At 39.6% G+C, this 21,035-nt stretch overlaps 1 protein-coding gene across 1 annotated transcript in view; it reads left to right on the plus strand.

Moving 5' to 3' along the window:
* The window catches only part of ncf4 (neutrophil cytosolic factor 4), a 55,488-nt gene that overhangs the window by 33,405 nt on the left and 1,048 nt on the right, over positions 1-21,035 (plus strand). The window contains exons 7-9 of the mRNA XM_065001130.1: positions 9,636-9,734; positions 11,913-12,082; positions 14,190-14,255. Coding sequence (XP_064857202.1) covers positions 9,636-9,734; positions 11,913-12,082; positions 14,190-14,255 — 335 coding nt within the window. The remainder of the gene's footprint in view (positions 1-9,635; positions 9,735-11,912; positions 12,083-14,189; positions 14,256-21,035) is intronic.

The following is a 21,035-nucleotide window of genomic DNA, read 5'->3' on the forward strand; positions in this document are numbered from 1 at the left end:
TGTTACTATCATCATTAAACTACTCTTTATGTTACTACCATCATTAAACAGGTGATTAACTACTCTTTATGTTACTACCATCATTAAACTACTCTTTATGTTACTATCATCATTAAACTACTCTTTATGTTACTACCATCATTAAACAGGTGATTAACTACTCTTTATGTTACTACCATCATTAAACTACTCTTTATGTTACTACCATCATTAAACTACTCTTTATGTTACTACCATCATTAAACAGGTGATTAACTACTCTTTATGTTACTACCATCATTAAACAGGTGATTAACTACTCTTTATGTTACTACCATCATTAAACTACTCTTTATGTTACTACCATCATTAAACTACTCTTTATGTTACTACCATCATTAAACAGGTGATTAACTACTATTTATGTTACTACCATCATTAAACTACTCTTTATGTTACTACCATCATTAAACTACTCTTTATGTTACTATCATCATTAAACAGGAGATGAACTACTCTTTATGTTACTAACCATCATTAAACAGGAGATTAACTACTCTTTATGTTACTACCATCATTAAACAGGTGATTAACTACTCTTTATGTTACTACCATCATTAAACTACTCTTTATGTTACTACCATCATTAAACTACTCTTTATGTTACTACCATCATTAAACTACTCTTTATGTTACTACCATCATTAAACTACTCTTTATGTTACTACCATCATTAAACTACTATTTATGTTACTACCATCATTAAACTACTCTTTATGTTACTACCATCATTAAACAGGTGATTAACTACTCTTTATGTTACTACCATCATTAAACTACTCTTTATGTTACTACCATCATTAAACTACTCTTTATGTTACTACCATCATTAAACTACTCTTTGTTACTACCATCATTAAACTACTCTTTATGTTACTACCATCATTAAACTACTCTTTATGTTACTACCATCATTAAACTACTCTTTATGTTACTAACCATCATTAAACTACTCTTTATGTTACTACCATCATTAAACAGGTGATTAACTACTCTTTATGTTACTACCATCATTAAACTACTCTTTATGTTACTACCATCATTAAACAGGTGATTAACTACTCTTTATGTTACTACCATCATTAAACAGGTGATTAACTACTCTTTATGTTACTACCATCATTAAACTACTCTTTATGTTACTACCATCACTAAACTACTCTTTATGTTACTACCATCATTAAACAGGTGATTAACTACTATTTATGTTACTACCATCATTAAACTACTCTTTATGTTACTACCATCATTAAACTACTCTTTATGTTACTACCATCATTAAACAGGTGATTAACTACTCTTTATGTTACTACCATCATTAAACTACTCTTTATGTTACTACCATCATTAAACAGGTGATTAACTACTCTTTATGTTACTACCATCATTAAACAGGTGATTAACTACTCTTTATGTTACTACCATCATTAAACTACTCTTTATGTTACTACCATCATTAAACTACTCTTTATGTTACTATCATCATTAAACTACTCTTTATGTTACTACCATCATTAAACAGGTGATTAACTACTCTTTATGTTACTACCATCATTAAACTACTCTTTATGTTACTATCATCATTAAACTACTCTTTATGTTACTACCATCATTAAACAGGTGATTAACTACTCTTTATGTTACTACCATCATTAAACTACTCTTTATGTTACTACCATCATTAAACTACTCTTTATGTTACTACCATCATTAAACAGGTGATTAACTACTCTTTATGTTACTACCATCATTAAACAGGTGATTAACTACTCTTTATGTTACTACCATCATTAAACTACTCTTTATGTTACTACCATCATTAAACTACTCTTTATGTTACTACCATCATTAAACAGGTGATTAACTACTATTTATGTTACTACCATCATTAAACTACTCTTTATGTTACTACCATCATTAAACTACTCTTTATGTTACTATCATCATTAAACAGGAGATGAACTACTCTTTATGTTACTAACCATCATTAAACAGGAGATTAACTACTCTTTATGTTACTACCATCATTAAACAGGTGATTAACTACTCTTTATGTTACTACCATCATTAAACTACTCTTTATGTTACTACCATCATTAAACTACTCTTTATGTTACTACCATCATTAAACTACTCTTTATGTTACTACCATCATTAAACTACTCTTTATGTTACTACCATCATTAAACTACTATTTATGTTACTACCATCATTAAACTACTCTTTATGTTACTACCATCATTAAACAGGTGATTAACTACTCTTTATGTTACTACCATCATTAAACTACTCTTTATGTTACTACCATCATTAAACTACTCTTTATGTTACTACCATCATTAAACTACTCTTTGTTACTACCATCATTAAACTACTCTTTATGTTACTACCATCATTAAACTACTCTTTATGTTACTACCATCATTAAACTACTCTTTATGTTACTAACCATCATTAAACTACTCTTTATGTTACTACCATCATTAAACAGGTGATTAACTACTCTTTATGTTACTACCATCATTAAACTACTCTTTATGTTACTACCATCATTAAACAGGTGATTAACTACTCTTTATGTTACTACCATCATTAAACAGGTGATTAACTACTCTTTATGTTACTACCATCATTAAACTACTCTTTATGTTACTACCATCACTAAACTACTCTTTATGTTACTACCATCATTAAACAGGTGATTAACTACTATTTATGTTACTACCATCATTAAACTACTCTTTATGTTACTACCATCATTAAACTACTCTTTATGTTACTATCATCATTAAACAGGAGATGAACTACTCTTTATGTTACTAACCATCATTAAACAGGAGATTAACTACTCTTTATGTTACTACCATCATTAAACAGGTGATTAACTACTCTTTATGTTACTACCATCATTAAACTACTCTTTATGTTACTACCATCATTAAACTACTCTTTATGTTACTACCATCATTAAACTACTCTTTATGTTACTACCATCATTAAACTACTCTTTATGTTACTACCATCATTAAACTACTATTTATGTTACTACCATCATTAAACTACTCTTTATGTTACTACCATCATTAAACAGGTGATTAACTACTCTTTATGTTACTACCATCATTAAACTACTCTTTATGTTACTACCATCATTAAACTACTCTTTATGTTACTACCATCATTAAACTACTCTTTATGTTACTACCATCATTAAACTACTCTTTATGTTACTACCATCATTAAACTACTCTTTATGTTACTACCATCATTAAACTACTCTTTATGTTACTAACCATCATTAAACTACTCTTTATGTTACTACCATCATTAAACAGGTGATTAACTACTCTTTATGTTACTACCATCATTAAACTACTCTTTATGTTACTACCATCATTAAACTACTCTTTATGTTACTACCATCATTAAACAGGTGATTAACTACTCTTTATGTTACTACCATCATTAAACTACTCTTTATGTTACTAACATCATTAAACTACTCTTTATGTTACTACCATCATTAAAGAGGTGATTAACTACTCTTTATGTTACTACCATCATTAAACAGGTGATTAACTACTCTTTATGATACTACCATCATTAAACTACTCTTTATGTTACTACCATCATTAAACTACTCTTTATGTTACTACCATCATTAAACAGGTGATTAACTACTCTTTATGTTACTACCATCATTAAACAGGTGATTAACTACTCTTTATGTTACTACCATCATTAAACAGGTGATTAACTACTCTTTAATATCAGGCAGTTGTGTGGACGAAAAGATATCCTGCTTCTTACCATATTGTTTCTCATTAGTGCCCGTAAAATACCAAGGAGGGGTGTAAAGTGACTGTACAGTGTTCCGTTTTACCACATGTCCTACATTATCATGACTCAGCTCAAAGCCACACTATAAAATACACTATCATGACTCAGCTCAAAGCCACACTATAAAATACACTATCATGACTCAGCTCAAAGCCACACTATAAAATACACTATCATGACTCAGCTCAAAGCCACACTATAAAATACACTATCATGACTCAGCTCAAAGCCACACTATAAAATACACTATCATGACTCAGCTCAAAGCCACACTATAAAATACACTATCATGACTCGGCTCAAAGCCACACTATAAAATACACTATCATGACTCGGCTCAAAGCCACACTATAAAATACACTATCCTGACTCAGCTCAAAGCCACACTATAAAATACACTATCATGACTCAGCTCAAAGCCACACTATAAAATACACTATCATGACTCAGCTCAAAGCCACACTATAAAATACACTATCCTGACTCAGCTCAAAGCCACACTATAAAATACACTATCATGACTCAGCTCAAAGCCACACTATAAAATACACTATCCTGACTCAGCTCAAAGCCACACTATAAAATACACTATCCTGACTCAGCTCAAAGCCACACTATAAAATACATTATCATGATTCAGCTCAAAGCCACACTATAAAATACAATATCATGACTCAGCTCAAAGCCACACTATAAAATACACTATCATGACTCCGCTCAAAGCCACACTATAAAATACACTATCATGACTCAGCTCAAAGCCACACTATAAAATACACTATCATGACTCAGCTCAATGCCACACTATAAAAGACACTATTATGACTCAGCTCAAAGCCACACTATAAAATACACTATCATGACTCAGCTCAAAGCCACACTATAAAATACACTATCATGACTCCGCTCAACACACTATAAAATACACTATCATGTCTCAGCTCAAAGCCACACTATAAAATACACTATCATGACTCAGCTCAAAGCCACACTATAAAATACACTATCATGACTCAGCTCAAAGCCACACTATAAAATACACTATCCTGACTCAGCTCAAAGCCACACTATAAAATACACTATCCTGACTCAGCTCAAAGCCACACTATAAAATACACTATCCTGACTCAGCTCAAAGCCACACTATAAAATACACTAACCTGACTCAGCTCAAAGCCACACTATAAAATACATTATCATGATTCAGCTCAAAGCCACACTATAAAATACAATATCATGACTCAGCTCAAAGCCACACTATAAAATACACTATCATGACTCCGCTCAAAGCCACACTATAAAATACACTATCATGACTCAGCTCAAAGCCACACTATAAAATACACTATCGTGACTCAGCTCAATGCCACACTATAAAATACACTATTATGACTCAGCTCAAAGCCACACTATAAAATACACTATCATCACTCAGCTCAAAGCCACACTATAAAATACACTATCATGACTCCGCTCAACACACTATAAAATACACTATCATGTCTCAGCTCAAAGCCACACTATAAAATACACTATCATGACTCAGCTCAAAGCCACACTATAAAATACACTATCATGACTCAGCTCAATGCCACACTATAAAATACACTATCATGACTCGGCTCAAAGCCACACTATAAAATACACTATCATGACTCGGCTCAAAGCCACACTATAAAATACACTATCATGACTCGGCTCAAAGCCACACTATAAAATACACTATCCTGACTCAGCTCAAAGCCACACTATAAAATACACTATCCTGACTCAGCTCAAAGCCACACTATAAAATACACTATCATGACTCAGCTCAAAGCCACACTATAAAATACACTATCATGACTCAGCTCAAAGCCACACTATAAAATACACTATCATGACTCAGCTCAAAGCCACACTATAAAATACACTATCATGACTCAGCTCAAAGCCACACTATAAAATACACTATCATGACTCAGCTCAAAGCCACACTATAAAATACACTATCATGACTCGGCTCAAAGCCACACTATAAAATACACTATCATGACTCGGCTCAAAGCCACACTATAAAATACACTATCCTGACTCAGCTCAAAGCCACACTATAAAATACACTATCATGACTCAGCTCAAAGCCACACTATAAAATACACTATCATGACTCAGCTCAAAGCCACACTATAAAATACACTATCCTGACTCAGCTCAAAGCCACACTATAAAATACACTATCATGACTCAGCTCAAAGCCACACTATAAAATACACTATCCTGACTCAGCTCAAAGCCACACTATAAAATACACTATCCTGACTCAGCTCAAAGCCACACTATAAAATACATTATCATGATTCAGCTCAAAGCCACACTATAAAATACAATATCATGACTCAGCTCAAAGCCACACTATAAAATACACTATCATGACTCCGCTCAAAGCCACACTATAAAATACACTATCATGACTCAGCTCAAAGCCACACTATAAAATACACTATCATGACTCAGCTCAATGCCACACTATAAAAGACACTATTATGACTCAGCTCAAAGCCACACTATAAAATACACTATCATGACTCAGCTCAAAGCCACACTATAAAATACACTATCATGACTCCGCAACACACTATAAAATACACTATCATGTCTCAGCTCAAAGCCACACTATAAAATACACTATCATGACTCAGCTCAAAGCCACACTATAAAATACACTATCATGACTCAGCTCAAAGCCACACTATAAAATACACTATCCTGACTCAGCTCAAAGCCACACTATAAAATACACTATCCTGACTCAGCTCAAAGCCACACTATAAAATACACTATCCTGACTCAGCTCAAAGCCACACTATAAAATACACTAACCTGACTCAGCTCAAAGCCACACTATAAAATACATTATCATGATTCAGCTCAAAGCCACACTATAAAATACAATATCATGACTCAGCTCAAAGCCACACTATAAAATACACTATCATGACTCCGCTCAAAGCCACACTATAAAATACACTATCATGACTCAGCTCAAAGCCACACTATAAAATACACTATCGTGACTCAGCTCAATGCCACACTATAAAATACACTATTATGACTCAGCTCAAAGCCACACTATAAAATACACTATCATCACTCAGCTCAAAGCCACACTATAAAATACACTATCATGACTCCGCTCAACACACTATAAAATACACTATCATGTCTCAGCTCAAAGCCACACTATAAAATACACTATCATGACTCAGCTCAAAGCCACACTATAAAATACACTATCATGACTCAGCTCAATGCCACACTATAAAATACACTATCATGACTCGGCTCAAAGCCACACTATAAAATACACTATCATGACTCGGCTCAAAGCCACACTATAAAATACACTATCATGACTCGGCTCAAAGCCACACTATAAAATACACTATCCTGACTCAGCTCAAAGCCACACTATAAAATACACTATCCTGACTCAGCTCAAAGCCACACTATAAAATACACTATCATGACTCAGCTCAAAGCCACACTATAAAATACACTATCATGACTCAGCTCAAAGCCACACTATAAAATACACTATCATGACTCAGCTCAAAGCCACACTATAAAATACACTATCATGACTCAGCTCAAAGCCACACTATAAAATACACTATCATGACTCAGCTCAAAGCCACACTATAAAATACACTATCATGACTCAGCTCAAAGCCACACTATAAAATACACTATCATCACTCAGTTCAAAGCCACACTATAAAATACACTATCCTGACTCAGCTCAAAGCCACACTATAAAATACACTATCATGACTCAGCTCAAAGCCACACTATAAAATACACTATCATGACTCAGCTCAAAGCCACACTATAAAATACACTATCCTGACTCAGCTCAAAGCCACACTATAAAATACACTATCATGACTCAGCTCAAAGCCACACTATAAAATACACTATCCTGACTCAGCTCAAAGCCACACTATAAAATACACTATCCTGACTCAGCTCAAAGCCACACTATAAAATACATTATCATGATTCAGCTCAAAGCCACACTATAAAATACAATATCATGACTCAGCTCAAAGCCACACTATAAAATACACTATCATGACTCCGCTCAAAGCCACACTATAAAATACACTATCATGACTCAGCTCAAAGCCACACTATAAAATACACTATCATGACTCAGCTCAATGCCACACTATAAAATACACTATTATGACTCAGCTCAAAGCCACACTATAAAATACACTATCATCACTCAGCTCAAAGCCACACTATAAAATACACTATCATGACTCCGCTCAACACACTATAAAATACACTATCATGTCTCAGCTCAAAGCCACACTATAAAATACACTATCATGACTCAGCTCAAAGCCACACTATAAAAAATATCATGACTCAGCTCAATGCCACACTATAAAATACACTATCATGACTCGGCTCAAAGCCACACTATAAAATACACTATCATGACTCGGCTCAAAGCCACACTATAAAATACACTATCCTGACTCAGCTCAAAGCCACACTATAAAATACACTATCATGACTCAGCTCAAAGCCACACTATAAAATACACTATCCTGACTCAGCTCAAAGCCACACTATAAAATACACTATCATGACTCAGCTCAAAGCCACACTATAAAATACACTATCATGACTCAGCTCAAAGCCACACTATAAAATACACTATCATGACTCAGCTCAAAGCCACACTATAAAATACACTATCCTGACTCAGCTCAAAGCCACACTATAAAATACACTATCATGACTCAGCTCAAAGCCACACTATAAAATACACTATCCTGACTCAGCTCAAAGCCACACTATAAAATACACTATCCTGACTCAGCTCAAAGCCACACTATAAAATACACTATCATGACTCAGCTCAAAGCCACACTATAAAATACACTATCATGACTCAGCTCAAAGCCACACTATAAAATACACTATCATGACTCAGCTCAAAGCCACACTATAAAATACACTATCACGACTTGCTTTTAACCCTTTATCTTTTTAGCTCTTTTTCCACATTCTCTCAATCAGTTTTCTAGTACTTTATACTTGTCCGCTTTTACGCACCCCCTGCATCTCTCCTCTCCCATCCACCCATCCACCCACACGCACACACACACACGCACACACACGCACGTACACACGCACACACGCACTCACACATGTACTCACACTTGCCCACTCGCTAAGCGCTCAGCTCTCTCTCGTCTCTCTTAGCTGTGTGCCTGTCCGATCCCACGCGTTGTGCAGCATTAGGAGTAGGAGTGTTGTCGAGTGATTTCCTGCACTGTGAAGATCTGCTCTAGTCACAAACAAAACCACTTATGGTCCGTTTCATCCCTTCAGAGCCCGTCTCCCTGACTCACACCAGTGTCCTGTTCTCTCTTTCTCTGTACTCCTTCAGGGATCCCTCTTTCATCCCTCGCTCCTGGCACTTGTTCCCTCTTGTCTTCTGCTGATTGCTGTCCCGTTCTCTGTCTCTCTCTCACACTCACTTCATCATCAGACAAGTAAAATGAGTCACTCTTACCTGTTCGCTTTCTCAGTCTTCTCTCTTTGTCTGTCTCTCTCTTTCTCTCCCTTTCTCTTGGTTGATCCTGGTCCGCTGCCTGCTGCGGGCGTGTTTGTGTTCTCCTCCGTGTGTGTGTGTGTGTGTGTGTGTGTGTGTGTGTGTGTGTGTTGTCCTCCGTGTGTGTGTGTGTGGTTCCCAGGTGGTCTTCGACTTCAGTGGGAGCGGACGACTGGAGCTGAGTATGAAAGCTGGAGAGGTGATCTTCCTTCTGAGGAGAGTTAACACAGACTGGCTGGAGGTGAGCTGCAGGCAAGAGATGGAGGGATGGGAGGGTGGGAGGGATGGGAGGGTGGGAGGAATAGTGGAGGAATGGAGAGGGAGGAGGGATGGAGGAGGAGAGGGAGGGATGGAGGAGAGGGAGGGAGGGAGGAATAGAGTGGAGGGATGGAGAGGGAGGAATGGAGGAGGAGAGGGAGGAGAGGGAGGGATGGAGGAGATGGAGGGATGAGGGAGGGAGGAGGAGGAGAGGGAGGGATGGATGGAGGAGGTGGAAGAGATGGAGGAGAGGGAGGGAGGGAGGGAGGGAAGAGAGGGAGGGAGGGATAGAGGAGGAGGAGGAGAGGGAGGGATGGATGGAGGAGGTGGAAGAGATGGAGGAGAGGGAGGGTGGGAGGGACGGAGGAATAGAGTGGAGGAATAGAGTGGAGGGACATGGAGAGGGAGGAATGGAGGAGGAGAGGGAGGGATGAGGGAGGGAGGAGGAGGAGGAGAGGGAGGGATGAGGAGGAAGAGGAGAGGGAGGGATGGATAGAGGAGGAGGAGGAGGAGAGGGAGGGATGGATGGAGGAGGTGGAAGAGATGGAGGAGAGGGAGGGAAGAGAGGGAGGGAGGGATAGAGGAGGAGGAGGAGGAGGAGGAGAGGGAGGGATGGATGGAGGAGGTGGAAGAGATGATGGAGAGGGAGGAGGGAGGGAGGGAGGGAGGAGGGAGAGGGAGGGATGGATGGATGGAGGAGAGGGAGGGAGGGAGGGAGGAGGGGAGGGATGGATGGAGGAGAGGGAGAGAGGAGGGTAGGGATGGAGAAGGGAGAAATGGAAGAGGAGAGGAGTGAATAGAGGGGAGGGATGAGGAGGAACGGTGGGAGGAGAGAGATGTGGAGTGAGGAGAAGGGAGGGAGGGAGATGGATGGGCATTAGGAGTGAGGGAGGGAGGGAGAGAAGAGAATGAGTGAGAAAGAGGGTGGCGAGAGAGGGAGGGTGGCGAGAGAGGGAGGGTGGATAGAGAGAGAGAGAGAGAGAGAGAGACTAGAGTTAATGAGAAAGAGGGGGAAGAGGTGAGGGAGAGGGGGAAGAGGTGAGAGAGAGGGGGAAGAGGTGAGAGAGAGGGGGAAGAGGTGAGAGAGGGGGAAGAGGAGAGAGAGAGAGAGGGGAAGAGGAGCGAGAGAGGGGGAAGAGGAGAGAGGGGGAAGAGGAGAGAGAGAGGGGAAGAGGAGAGAGGGGGAAGAGGAGAGAGAGAGAGAAGGGAAGAGGAGAAAGGGGGAAGAGGAGGGAGCAAGATAGGGGGAAAAGGAGAGAGAGAGAGGGGAAAGAGGAGAGAGGGGGGTGGGAGAGAGAGAGGGGAAAGAGGAGAGAGAGAGAGAGAGAGAGAGAGACACACACACACGATACAGAGAGAGAGGGATGAGTAAAGTGGAGAGAGGGGTCAGGAGGGGTCAAGCCTTACTCAAAATGCCTCACACACATATGGGCCATCTCTGTATGTGTGTCTTGAGTACTTCTGAGATATTAGCCAGGTCATGATAATGAGCCTATGTAAAACTGCTTCTATACGCACTCACACTTTACAGCCCTCTCTCTATTAATCCTCCTCTCTCTATTAATCCTCCTCTCTCTATTAGACCACCTCTCTCTATTAGACCACCTCTCTCTATTAGACCACCTCTCTCTATTAGACCACCTCTCTCTATTAGACCACCTCTCTCTATTAATCCACCTCTCTCTATTAATCCACCTCTCTCTATTAATCCACCCCTCTATTAATCCACCCCTCTATTAATGCTCCTCTGTCTATTAATCCTCCTCTGTCTATTAATCCTCCTCTGTCTATTAATCCTCCTCTCTCTATTAATCCTCCTCTCTCTATTAATCCACCCCTCTCTATTAATCGACCTCTCTATTAATCCACCTCTCTCTATTAATCCACCTCTCTCTATTAATCCACCTCTCTCTATTAATCCACCCCTCTATTAATCCACCCCTCTATTAATGCTCCTCTGTCTATTAATCCTCCTCTGTCTATTAATCCTCCTCTGTCTATTAATCCTCCTCTCTCTATTAATCCTCCTCTCTCTATTAATCCTCTCTCTATTAATCCACCTCTCTATTAATCCGCCTCTCTCTATTAATCCACCTCTCTCTATTAATCCACCTCTCTCTCTTTCTTTCTCTCTCTCTCTCTCTCACTTCCTCTCTCTCAGGGCACGGTGAGCAATCGAACAGGTATCTTTCCAGAATCCTTTGTGAAGATCATTAAGCCCCTCCCAGAGAGTGACTCTGATGGCGAGAGCGGTGGCGCTTTAGGTAAAGGGGCGGGGTCTTACAGCTGCCTGCGCTGCTACCTGCTCACACCCCAGGGCGTCGACACCAGGTATCCCAGTTATTAATGTATTGGTGTGACTGTATGTATCCCAGTTAATAATGTATTGGAGTGAATGTATGTATCCCAGTTAATAATGTATTGGAGTGACTGTATGTATCCCAGGTAATAATGTATTGGAGTGACTTTATGTATCCCAGTTAATAATGTATTGGAGTGACTGTATGTATCCCAGTTAATAATGTATTGGAGTGACTGTATGTATCCCAGGTAATAATGTATTGGAGTGACTTCATGTATCCCAGTTAATAATGTATTGGAGTGAATGTATGTATCCCAGTTAATAATGTATTGGAGTGACTGCATGTATCCCAGGTAATAATGTATTGGAATGACTTTATGTATCCCAGTTAATAATGTATTGGAGTGACTGTATGTATACCAGTTAATAATGTATTGGATTGACTGTATGTATCCCAGTTAATAATGTATTGGAGTGACTGTATGTATCCCAGTTAATAATGTATTGGAGTGAATGTATGTATCCCAGGTAATAATGTATTGGAGTGACTTTATGTATCCCAGTTAATAATGTATTGGAGTGACTGTATGTATCCCAGTTAATAATGCATTGGAGTGACTTTATGTATCCCAGTTAATAATGTATTGGAGTGACTGTATGTATCCCAGTTAATAATGTATTGGAGTGACTGTATGTATCCCCGTTAATAATGTATTGGAGTGACTGTATGTATCCCAGTTAATAATGTATTGGAGTGACTGTATGTACACCAGTGAATAATGTATTGGAGTGACTGTATGTATCCCAGTTAATAATGTATTGGAGTGACTGTATGTATCCCAGTTAATAATGTATTGGAGTGACTGTATGTATCCCAGTTAATAATGTATTGGAGTGACTGTATGTATCCCAGTTAATAATGTATTGGAGTGACTTTATGTATCCCAGTTAATAATGTATTGGTGTGACTGTATGTATCCCAGTTAATAATGTATTGGAGTGACTGTATGTATCCCAGTTAATAATGTATTGGTGTGACTGTATGTATCCCAGTTAATAATGTATTGGAGTGACTGTATGTATCCCAGTTAATAATGTATTGGAGTGACTGTATGTATCCCAGTTAATAATGTATTGGTGTGACTGTATGTATCCCAGTTAATAATGTATTGGAGTGACTGTATGTATCCCAGTTAATAATGTATTGGAGTGACTGTATGTATCCCAGTTAATAATGTATTGGTGTGACTGTATGTATCCCAGTTAATAATGTATTGGAGTGACTGTATGTATCCCAGTTAATAATGTATTGGTGTGACTGTATGTATCCCAGTTAATAATGTATTGGAGTGACTGTATGTATCCCAGTTAATAATGTATTGGAGTGACTGTATGTATCCCAGTTAATAATGTATTGGTGTGACTGTATGTATCCCAGTTAATAATGTATTGGAGTGACTGTATGTATCCCAGTTAATAATGTATTGGAGTGACTGTATGTATCCCAGTTAATAATGTATTGGAGTGACTGTATGTATCCCAGTTAATAATGTATTGGAGTGACTGTATGTATCCCAGTTAATAATGTATTGGTGTGACTGTATGTATCCCAGTTAATAATGTATTGGAGTGACTGTATGTATCCCAGTTAATAATGTATTGGAGTGACTGTATGTATCCCAGTTAATAATGTATTGGAGTGACTGTATGTATCCCAGTTAATAATGTATTGGAGTGACTGTATGTATCCCAGTTAATAATGTATTGGAGTGACTGTATGTATCCCAGTTAATAATGTATTGGAGTGACTGTATGTATCCCAGTTAATAATGTATTGGAGTGACTGTATGTATACCAGTTAATAATGTATTGGAGTGACTGTATGTACACCAGTTAATAATGTATTGGAGTGACTGTATGTATCCCAGTTAATAATGTATTGGAGTGACTGTATGTATCCCAGTTAATAATGTATTGGAGTGACTTTATGTATCCCAGTTAATAATGTATTGGTGTGACTGTATGTATCCCAGGTAATAATGTATTGGTGTGACTGTATGTATCCCAGGTAATAATGTATTGGAGTGACTGTATGTATCCCAGGTAATAATGTATTGGTGTGACTGTATGTGACAGGGATGTGTGTGTTGAAGAAGATATCTCCACCCAGCCATCATACAAAGAACTATTGGCACGCATGAGGTAAGATACCAGACACATCCACTGCTGAATCAACTCCACTCTTCACTACATATCTGATATTCTCCTCTTCACTACATATCTGTTACTCAGCTGGTATTCTCCTCTTCACTACATATCTGTTACTCAGCTGGTATTCTCCTCTTCACTACATATCTGTTACTCAGCTGGTATTCTCCTCTTCACTACATATCTGATATTCTCCTCTTCACTACATATCTGTTACTCAGCTGATATTCTCCTCTTCACTACATATCTGTTACTCAGCTGATATTCTCCTCTTCACTACATATCTGTTACTCAGCTGATATTCTCCTCTTCACTACATATCTGATATTCTCCTCTTCACTACATATCTGTTACTCAGCTGGTATTCTCCTCTTCACTACATATCTGATATTCTCCTCTTCACTACATATCTGATATTCTCCTCTTCACTACATATCTGTTACTCAGCTGGTATTCTCCTCTTCACTACATATCTGTTACTCAGCTGGTATTCTCCTCTTCACTACATATCTGTTACTCAGCTGGTATTCTCCTCTTCACTACATATCTGTTACTCAGCTGGTATTCTCCTCTTCACTACATATCTGTTACTCAGCTGGTATTCTCCTCTTCACTACATATCTGTTACTCAGCTGATATTCTCCTCTCCATTGAAATTTCCCCAGGTCAATAAGGATGTGCTTTATTGTCCACAGTACACACTATAGCACTACACACTATAACACTACCAGAGTACACACTATACCACTACCACAGTACACACTATAGCACTACCACAGTACACACTATAACACTACCACAGTACACACTATAACACTACCACAGTACACAATATAACACTACCACTCTACACACTATAACACTACCACAGTACACACTATAACACTACCACAGTACACAATATAACACTACCACTCTACACACTATAACACTACCACAGTACACACTATAACACTACCGCAGTACACACTATAACACTACCACTCTACACACTATAACACTACCACAGTACACAATATAACACTACCATAGTACACACTATAACACTACCAGAGTACACACTATAACACTACCACAGTACACACTATAACACTACCACAGTACACACTATAACACTACCACTCTACACACTATAACACTACCACTCTACACACTATAACACTACCACTCTACACACTATAACACTACCACTCTACACACTATACCACTACCACAGTACACACTATAACACTACCACAGTACACACTATAACACTACCACAGTACACACTATAACACTACCACAGTACACACTATAACACTACCACTCTACACACTATAACACTACCACTACACACTATAACACTACCACTCTACACACTATAACACTACCACTCTACACACTATAACACTACCACAGTACACACTATAACACTACCACAGTACACACTATAACACTACCACTCTACACACTAAAACACTCTACCACTATAACACTACACACTATAACACTACCACAGTACACACTATAACACTACCATTCTACACACTATAACACTACCACAGTACACACTATAACACTACCACAGTACACACTATAACACTATAACACTAACACCACAGTACACACTATTACACTACCACAGTACACACTATAACACTACCACTCTACACACTATAACACTACCACTCTACACACTATAACACTACCACAGTACACACTATAACATTACCACTCTACACACTATAACACTACCACAGTACACAATATAACACTACCATAGTACACACTATACCACTACCACAGTACACACTATAACACTACCACAGTACACAATATAACACTCCCATAGTACACACTATACCACTACCACAGTACACACTATAACACTACCACAGTACACACTATAACACTACCACTCTACACACTAAAACACTCCCACTCTACACACTATAACACTACCACAGTACAATATAACACTACCACTCTACACACTATAACACTACCACAGTACACACTATAACACTACCGCAGTACACACTATAACACTACCACAGTACACACTATTACACTACCACAGTACACACTATAACACTACCACTCTACACACTATAACACTACCACTCTACACACTATAACACTACCACAGTACACACTATAACATTACCACTCTACACACTATAACACTACCACAGTACACAATATAACACTACCATAGTACACACTATACCACTACCACAGTACACACTATAACACTACCACAGTACACAATATAACACTACCATAGTACACACTATACCACTACCACAGTACACACTATAACACTACCACAGTACACACTATAACACTACCACTCTACACACTATAACACTACCACAGTACACACTATAACACTACCACAGTACACACTATAACACTACCACAGTACACACTATACCACTACCACAGTACACACTATAACACTACCACTACACACTATAACACTACCACAGTACACACTATAACACTACCACAGTACACACTATAACACTACCACAGTACACACTATAACACTACCACAGTACACACTATAACACTACCACTCTACACAATATAACACTACCACTCTACACACTATAACGCTACCACAGTACACACTATAACACTACCACAGTACACACTATAACACTACCACAGTACACACTATAACACTACCACTCTACACAATATAACACTACCACTCTACACACTATAACGCTACCACAGTACACACTATAACACTACCGCAGTACACACTATAACACTACCACAGTACACACTATAACACTACACACTATAACACTACCACAGTACACACTATAACACTACCACTCTACACACTATAACACTACCACTCTACACACTATAACACTACCACAGTACACACTATAACACTACACACTATAACACTACCACAGTACACACTATAACACTACACACTATAACACTACCACAGTACACACTATAACACTACACACTATAACACTACCACAGTACACACTATAACACTACACACTATAACACTACCACAGTACACACTATAACACTACCACAGTACACACTATAACACTACCACAGTACACACTATAACACTACCACAGTACACACTATAACACTACCACAGTACACACTATAACACTACCACAGTACACACTATAACACTACCACAGTACACACTATACCACTACCACAGTACACACTATAACACTACCACAGTACACACTATAACACTACCACTCTACACACTATAACACTACCACAGTACACACTATAACACTACCACAGTACACACTATAACACTACCACAGTACACACTATAACACTACCACAGTACACACTATAACACTACCACTCTACACACTATAACACTACCACAGTACACACTATAACACTACCACAGTACACACTATAACACTACCACAGTACACACTATAACACTACCACAGTACACACTATAACACTACCACTCTACACAATATAACACTACCACTCTACACACTATAACGCTACCACAGTACACACTATAACACTACCACAGTACACACTATAACACTACCACAGTACACACTATAACACTACCACTCTACACAATATAACACTACCACTCTACACACTATAACGCTACCACAGTACACACTATAACACTACCGCAGTACACACTATAACACTACCACAGTACACACTATAACACTACACACTATAACACTACCACAGTACACACTATAACACTACCACTCTACACACTATAACACTACCACTCTACACACTATAACACTACCACAGTACACACTATAACACTACACACTATAACACTACCACAGTACACACTATAACACTACACACTATAACACTACCACAGTACACACTATAACACTACACACTATAACACTACCACAGTACACACTATAACACTACCACAGTACACACTATAACACTACCACAGTACACACTATAACACTACCACAGTACACACTATAACACTACCACAGTACACACTATAACACTACCACAGTACACACTATAACACTACCACAGTACACACTATAACACTACCACAGTACACACTATATCCAGACCGCACATCTACTGGCCCAGTTTATCATCTCTCATTATTATCTTGTCAACGAGATAAAACTCACCTCAACTGTAAAAGCAAAACAAGAATAAATTGAATTTCATTAAAGACACACACACACACACACACACACACACACACACACACACACACACACACACTTCCATTAAACATTCACCAATGCCCCGGGGCCTAGAAATCTACCCACCATGCATAATCAGAGCCACAAATCACCTCTGTGCATTCTGAAATTAGTTCCACTCTTCTCACCTCACGCTCTCCCAATAACCAGACACGCTCTCCCAATAACCAGACACGCTCTCCCAATAACCCGCCGCGCTCTCCCAATAACCAGACAGGCTCTCCCAATAACCAGACACGCTCTCCCAATAACCAGACACGCTCTCCCAATAACCAGACACTCTCTCCCAATAACCAGACACGCTCTCCCAATAACCAGACACGCTCTCCCAATAACCCGCCGCGCTCTCCCAATAACCAGACACGCTCTCCCAATAACCAGACACGCTCTCCCAATAACCAGACACGCTCTCCCAATAACCAGACACGCTCTCCCAATAACCCGCCGCGCTCTCCCAATAACCAGACACTCTCTCCCAATAACCAGACACTCTCTCCCAATAACCAGAAAGACTCTCCCAAAAGCCAGACAGGCTCTCCCAAAAGCCAGACAGGCTCTCCCAATAACCAGACAGGCTCCCCCAATAACCAGACACGCTCTCCCAATAACCAGACACGCTCTCCCAATAACCAGACAGGCTCTCCCAATAACCAGACGCGCTCTCCCAATAACCAGACAGGCTCTCCCAATAACCAGACAGGCTCTCCCAATAACCAGACAGGCTCTCCCAATAACCAGACACGCTCTCCCAATATCCAGACAGGCTCTCCCAATAACCAGACAGGCTCTCCCAATAACCAGACAGGCTTTCCCAATAACCAGACACGTTCTCCCAATATCCAGACAGGCTCTCCCAATAACCAGACAGGCTCTCCCAATATCCAGACAGGCTCTCCCAATAACCAGACAGGCTCTCCCAATAACCAGACAGGCTCTCCCAATATCCAGACAGGCTCTCCCAATATCCAGACAGGCTCTCCCAATAACCAGACAGGCTCTCCCAATAACCAGACAGGCTCTCCCAATAACCAGACACGCTCTCCCAATATCCAGACAGGCTCTCCCAATATCCAGACACTCTCTCCCGATAACCAGACAGGCTCTCCCAATATCCAGACACTCTCTCCCGATAACCAGACAGGCTCTCCCAATATCCAGACACGCTCTCCCAATATCCAGACAGGCTCTCCCAATAACCAGACACGCTCTCCCAATATCCAGACAGGCTCTCCCAATATCCAGACACGCTCTCCCAATATCCAGACACGCTCTCCCAATATCCAGACACGCTCTCCCAATAACCAGACAGGCTCTCCCAATAACCAGACAGGCTCTCCCAATATCCAGACACGCTCTCCCAATATCCAGACACCCTCTCCCAATATCCAGACGCCCTCTCCCAATATCCAGACACGCTCTATTCACCCCACCACAGTCCTTCAGCAACATGAACTGAGCTGCAGAAGACCATCAGACTTGATTTATTCAGCCCACCACAGTCCTTCAGCAACATGAACTGAGCTGCAGAAGACCCTCAGGCTTGATTTATTCATCCCACCACAGTCCTTCAGCAACATGAACTGAGCTGCAGAAGACCCTCAGGCTTGATTTATTCATCCCACCACAGTCCTTCAGCAACATGAACTGAGCTGCAGAAGACCCTCAGGCTTGATTTATTCATCCCACCACAGTCCTTCAGCAACATGAACTGAGCTGCAGAAGACCCTCAGGCTTGATTTATTCATCCCACCACAGTCCTTCAGCAACATGAACTGAGCTGCAGAAGACCCTCATGCTTGATTTATTCATCCCACCACAGTCCTTCAGCAACATGAACTGAGCTGCAGAAGACCCTCAGGCTTGATTTATTCATCCCACCACAGTCCTTCAGCAACATGAACTGAGCTGCAGAAGACCCTCAGGCTTGATTTATTCATCCCACCACAGTCCTTCAGCAACATGAACTGAGTTGCAGAAGACCCTCAGGCTTGATTTATTCATCCCACCACAGTCCTTCAGCAACATGAACTGAGTTGCAGAAGACCCTCAGGCTTGATTTATTCATCCCACCACAGTCCTTCAGCAACATGAACTGAGTTGCAATCTGATCAGTGTAGCTGCTGATCATTCAGTCTGCTGTGTTGCCTTGAACTTTTCTGCTCTAAACCCACTGGGAATATTTCTTCTTGTTGTATATTTGATGAATTTGGACCTTTCCTCTGTATTGTGTGTTATGTGATTTTAGTGGGATTGTGTGTGGTCCTGTTTACTATTGTAATGTGATGCCTCTTGGCCAGGTCAGTATTATAAGTTAAAATGGCTTCTCAATTGACTTGTAATGGTTGAATAAAGATAAACAGTCATACTAATGATAATCTCTCTCTACCTTTCTCTCTGCCTTCTTCTATTTCCCCCTTTCTCTCTGCCTTCTTCTATTTCCCCCTTTCTCTCTCCTCTCCCCCTACACCGCCATCTCTCCCTCTTTCGCACACCTCTCTCTCCACCCCTCCCTTTCCCTCTCTCCTCTCCCCCTACACCGCCATCTCTCCCTCTTTCCCAC

This window comes from Oncorhynchus nerka, linkage group LG15 (genome assembly GCF_034236695.1).
Source record: "Oncorhynchus nerka isolate Pitt River linkage group LG15, Oner_Uvic_2.0, whole genome shotgun sequence".
NCBI lineage: Eukaryota > Metazoa > Chordata > Actinopteri > Salmoniformes > Salmonidae > Oncorhynchus > Oncorhynchus nerka.